The sequence below is a fragment of the Cupressus sempervirens genome, chromosome 3, assembly GCF_028749045.1.
Source record: "Cupressus sempervirens isolate cs-2001-9-10 chromosome 3, ASM2874904v1, whole genome shotgun sequence".
Lineage (NCBI taxonomy): Eukaryota > Viridiplantae > Streptophyta > Pinopsida > Cupressales > Cupressaceae > Cupressus > Cupressus sempervirens.
In genome coordinates, this window is record NC_143120.1 from 26,146,504 (window position 1) to 26,152,455 (window position 5,952).

The 5,952-nt window shown below is 31.8% G+C and overlaps 1 protein-coding gene across 1 annotated transcript; it reads right to left on the reverse strand.

The window, feature by feature from the left end:
- Positions 1–4,614: 4,614 nt before the first annotated feature.
- On the reverse strand, positions 4,615–5,689 carry LOC149564588 (transcription factor IBH1-like 1). Its single transcript, XM_089816889.1, has one exon. The coding sequence runs from the start codon at positions 5,437–5,439 to the stop codon at positions 4,822–4,824; it is 618 nt and encodes a 205-aa protein (XP_089673015.1). The 5' UTR covers positions 5,440–5,689; the 3' UTR covers positions 4,615–4,821.
- Positions 5,690–5,952: the final 263 nt, after the last annotated feature.

A 5,952-nucleotide genomic window follows, 5' to 3' on the forward strand; every position in this document is an offset into this window, starting at 1 on the left:
TTTTGAAAATTTATACATTTATTTAAAACATATTTAAAATATTCCTAATAGGAAAATTAAAATACACTCCTACACTCTATAGGCCTATTAACAAAGCAACTACAATCATGGAAAAATAATTGAAAGATTGCCTTCCAAAGATCTAAATATTTGGACATTGTATTACTATATTCACTATGCATGGATCCCACACTAGACTAGGAATTTTCTTCCTCGACCTTGTACAAATTATCTAAATATATATATATATACAATTTATGCTTAGAAAATATTAGTCAATTTTGACTATTCGACACTTTTCTTTAAAAAATTAGGATGTGTCTATAGATTTCCCATGTAACTTCATTCAAATATATACGAGCTTAGTTCAAATAAGAAATGCACCTTGTATTTTTAGCAATATTTAATCCTTGAAACTTTTTAAGTCTATTTTTGTTCGAACAGCTTAAACATTGCACACTAAAGACTTTATTTGAAACCAAAAATGTTAATTTGTCAAAATTGACTTGATTTCTCAAAGCTTAATTTTTTTTTTGATATATGATATTTAAGAATGACAGTTATTCTTTTCCCAAAGATTTTATTGACAAGTGTTTGGGAGTGTGCAGTGAGAGCAAGAGCCATCTTAATACTATGAGCTGATCTTGCAACTTCGTGTTCCTTTAATGGCGTCCAGAGCCCTCACAAAGTACTTCAGATTTACTTTCTCAACGACATATCTACTTCATTTGAATTCATGGCGATGAAAACTAAAAGTTTCTTTTTTCAGAGAGAGAGTAATGAATATCTTGATAAGGGTTTGACCTAAAACCATAGCGTTTCTTCGAAGAAGGCATATGTGTTGAGCATTCAAGTACTACAAATTTCAGAACACATTTTACTTTAAAATAAAATAAAAAATACAAGAAAGGAATACTTGAAGTCTTTTCATATACGTGGAAACAGTTGGGATACTCCTACACTATTTCTTATATTTTCTCTTCCCACCAAATTAAAGATCGTTTTTATCTGTGCAACCACCGTTTACCTTTTCGTTTACGAATATTGCCAAGAATAGGCTGTTGATTTTACGTTCTCTCTGTTCTAATTCGACCCATTCAGAGAAACCATTTCAAATATTGAAATTATGATAGCTTAGAATATGAGAATGACACACCATCCGTCAGTAGGTTAAGCTCATGGCGCCCAAAGCACGTTAGTTTATTCATATTCCTACTCAAGACATTCATCTCTAACGACTCCATCTACATTGTTGTTGTTGATTATTATGTTGTGTTGTCTCATTTTCCTTGAGTCAATTCATGTGAATTCTGATGCCTAACCTAAGCAATTTTTAGTGAACTTCAACTCCTTACTAGTTCAATTTGAAATATAAGTAGTTGACGAGAGTCAAGCTAACCAATCCTCAATGGCAAATGTAAATATGACTTTAAAGTGGCATGAGTAATAGTTTTAGGAATGGACTATTAGTACATAATCTATTATTATAGTTTCTAGTTAATAAGTTTTTATTTTATATTTAAATCAGATATAATTAATAAAACAAATTCAAGTTAAAGTAATGGAATATATTAGAATTTGATTAATTCAACGTATTCAAATCTATTAGAAGAGTTAGAGGAGATTGAGAGGCCTAAGTTCACTTATTTAGTGTCTTGGTTCTTGAAATCCAGTAGAAAAATCTTCAGTTTAAGATACATAATCTTTGTTCAAAAGATATAAAATATTGTATTGTGAAGTACCACGTATATGATTTGAATCATTTATAGATTCATGCATCTATTATATACTGCTTAAATAACCTTAAAACACTTCTAATATGTCTTCATAAGTTGAGAAAATGTAAGCAATCATACAGAAAAATAAAATGGATTGGATAAACTAATTAAATATCCTAGAAAAGATAATAGAAAAGACATTATAAAAAGACAATGAGATATTCTATGAAGAAGAGACAAGTGGGAGACAAAGCTGTGGAATTATATTATTTATACTAAGTTTCTTCATTTATTACCAGTCATCAAGGTTCACAATAAATAATTGACTGTTAAACTTTGAAAACAGTCAATCTGCTACATCTCAATTAGTCGAACATAATTAGTAAAAATGGTTGTATGCAATTTTTAAGATATTCATTAAAATTGAAATTCTTAAAAAAATTCATTATAACTAATATTTATTTATAATATACCACATCTCTTCACTTTAAATTTTTTCCAAATATTATTTTAAATATTAAAGTTTTTATATTTCAAAATTTAAGAATAATTTCTTTCATTGGAATATTTAAGAAAACAATAGAATTATTTAGGTAATTGGTGTTGCTCCTTTCCTAAAGAAAGTATGAAACTCATCATCGGTAGGTATTTATAGCAATCTTTATTTATCTAAACCAAACTGGATGCATATTTACCTTTTATTAGTCATATTTATATTGGAGAAGAATTACTACCTTGAAAATTCTAAGCAACATAGCATAACAAAAACTTATTATGGCGTGGAAATCAACTGATAAATCGAACGAAAAATGAAAATTCGTTTCAAAAAAATGTCCATTCGATGCTGCAATTAATGCAGGCTAATGATATATATGTTGGATCCAGCTTTTTCAAAAAGAGGAACCGTATGGAAGCACATGCGTTATCGTTTTCTCATTCAATCAATCCACAAATTTCCCCCATGCCACTCAAAATCAACCACCACATTACAAATATCATCAAAGAATAGATTGTTGATTTTACATTTCATTGATTCTTCTCATTGAAATTTAGTTTTTCAAATAAATGTTTGTTTTATCTTGATTATGATATCGCCAGCCTTTGTTTCTGATTATTTGGAAATTACTTGGAAAAACAAGTTGACCCACCGACATCCCATGATAGGCAAACATATTGACGTTCCAAGCACGCTAGTTTTGCTTCATTTCAACGCACTCATCCTCAGATATTGATGCCTACTGACCCCCAGCTAGGCTAAATTTTGTCCAACTTTTCTTTTTCTAAAAGCCATCAGTATTAATGCTTGAAGTAACAATTTCATACTGAAGTTTCACCTCTTAGTTGAAAATTGAAAGGATTTAAACAGAGAAATAAAAATGTCACAATAAGAAAAATACGTAACACCAGATTTATCCTGGTTCACCACAATAGTGGCTACGTCCAGACTGCAGAGTATTAGATTAATATGTAAAAAGATGATTACAAAATGAGCAGAGCAGCATATAAAAAGGCTCCAATAATATTACATATGAAAAGTCTCTGGAAACCAAGAGACACGCTTATTGGAGGGAAGAAACAAGTGACCATTGGCCTTCACCATATCAACAAAAATGAGCTACTAAATTCTTGTATTACATTTTAAGGAATGAGCATTTTATGTAATTTTGATTTATTGATGAAACTGAATGGTTTATTATTAATTATTTATTAGTAACTATGTGTTTTGAAATGTAACGACCTTGAAGATTGAAGAATCTAATGTTAGGATTGTATTCTAAGTGATCATGCACTTTCTGATTTGAGTTCATAATCTCAATTTTTTTTTTTTATATGAATATTATCAACCAACATTAAGTGTAAGTGGAAAAGTTATATAAGACCTTCAATATAAATGTGATTTTTTTTGTTAGAGTTCTACCAACTCATGTAGCTAACCAAATATTCAAACTTTGGAATATTTGGCATTTAAGGTGTGCTTGAGTGGCAAAAATAATCTATCCAAGAAGGCATCTAGGGCGTTATGAAGAATGTGGTGGCCTCTTTTGATTATTGAGGTAGCACTGATAAGGAGTTGCAAGCAATTAAGAAAGAAATTGGTTCTGTGGAAAATATAAGTCATTGGGAGAGGAAGTCCATGCACTGAAAGAGAACTAAGGGACCCTTTGATGAACAAGAATTTGACCACCACTAGTTATATTCTGTAAAAGAAATCAAAGAAAATGAAAAAGAAACATAGGTAGATGGATCCACAACTTTCTGCTCATTGTAGTGTTCATCATCACAAAATGATCAAGACAATAGTAGAGACTTGTCTTTCCTCTAATTATTTAAATTATGTGTTAGGTTTATCTACTTCTACCAAGGAGGTTTCCTTTGAATAAAGCCTCACATCTTGCAAAGAATGTTAGGCAGATGATGGCTTCAGGTATCTCAGTGACCCATAAGTGTCTCTTGATTTTATTATTTCTATTAATTTATTCTTTAAGAATTTCTTTTTCATTTCCCAATCTCAAGCCCTTGTGAGATTCAAGCATTTTCTTTGATGGTTGATATGTAATGGGAACAAACCCTTTTAAAAATAATCTAATCTAAACATGAAACATAAGTATTTTAAATAATTATAATTAATGGATAAACAATACTATTTTTTTGTGCAAATTATTTTTGTATTCTCTTAGATATTACCATTCTATCAAAATCTATAAAACGTAAAAATATACAACATATAGTCCCTATCAAAATATTAGAATAAGAGACAACAAATAAACTCAAGCGATCTATAAAATAAATGTCAAGAAAAGTCTAAATATAAAATATCACCCATTTGAAAACTAATTAAAGAACTCTTTGTAGTGTGAAAAATATAACAAGTATCGATACTTTTGATAATATGGTGTTGCACACTTAATCGATACTTATTATATTTTGATAGATCAACATAATTTATATCATGTACTTTGGCAGATCAAAAGCTACTTTGACCCGGGCAAATCAATATAAAATGTTACCAACCCGCGAGACAATATTGTTGTTTTAGCCAGTTAACAATGGATTTAAAGATATTGATGCCATTAGACTGGCTTAACAAACATGGCCAGCGATTCTAAGCATGATTTTGGGTATCTGCATTCACATAATTAACCAGAGATTGTAGAACATCTACCTGTGTTGTGAGAGATCTGATGTAATCTTCTGTTTCTCTAATCAAACCAGAAGTGCCCATTAAGTTCCCACCTGGAACTAATCTCTGCAGCTTCCTTCTACGCCTCCCAAAGGAAATTTTCTCGGATGAGGTCGCAAGTTCGAGTCTCTTAGAACTGAAATATCTGTATAATGATAAAAGATGACTCGCCCTCGTCCCATGAGATTTCTTGTGCTTGTGTATATGTGAGCTTTTGTGCAACATCGGCCTAGATTTCCATCTAACATTCTCCACTATTACTGCTTGGAATTTCTTCGAACCCAAAATTTTTCTTAGTGTGGGTCTATTTTTCTCATTGCTGGAAATTCTGTTGAGGAGTGCGCGGCTCCATGCTGGACGACGATTTGCAGTGAGCGCAAGTGTTACATCTGCTGCCATTTTTATGTTGCTACCTGGGCCTCCAATTCGCTCTTCCCTTCCTGGATTTCTTGTGGTGGTCTTTTTGAGAGCATTCAGAGCCATAACAAGGCGTTTCATATATTGCTCTCTGAAGCTCAAATCTCCTCTTGCAGGATTCATGGTTTCAAAAACCCTAAATCTGTTTTGGGAGATAGACTAACAAAGGTCGTAACTTTTAAAGTAAATTCAACTGGTGCAGGAACAATGCGGAGCTATGATCAAATACACACATTTCCTGAATATTTTCATGGAGGAGATCTGACAGGCAAACAAGAATAATTGGGTCTATTCGTGAGATCATCTGTCATGGCGGTTATGAAAAGAAGTAGATTACTTTGGAAGCAAGGAAGAAATGAGTGGGTTGCTAGATTATGATAAAAACGTGGAAGTGGATTGTGGAACAAGGGAGCGCATGGTGTTGATTATTATTATTATTATGGAGTCACATTTTAGAGTTGGTTGCACTAGTACCCCACATATAACGACTCTGCAGCTGAAATCAGAAACGGCTACTTTACTCTTCCCACCTGAAACACGTACAACACAAGTTTATTCCTCGCACATAACCAACTCGCATTTTTCAAATATAATTTCAAACCTTGGCCTTCAACGTCTGTGTATCTTTCCAATTGT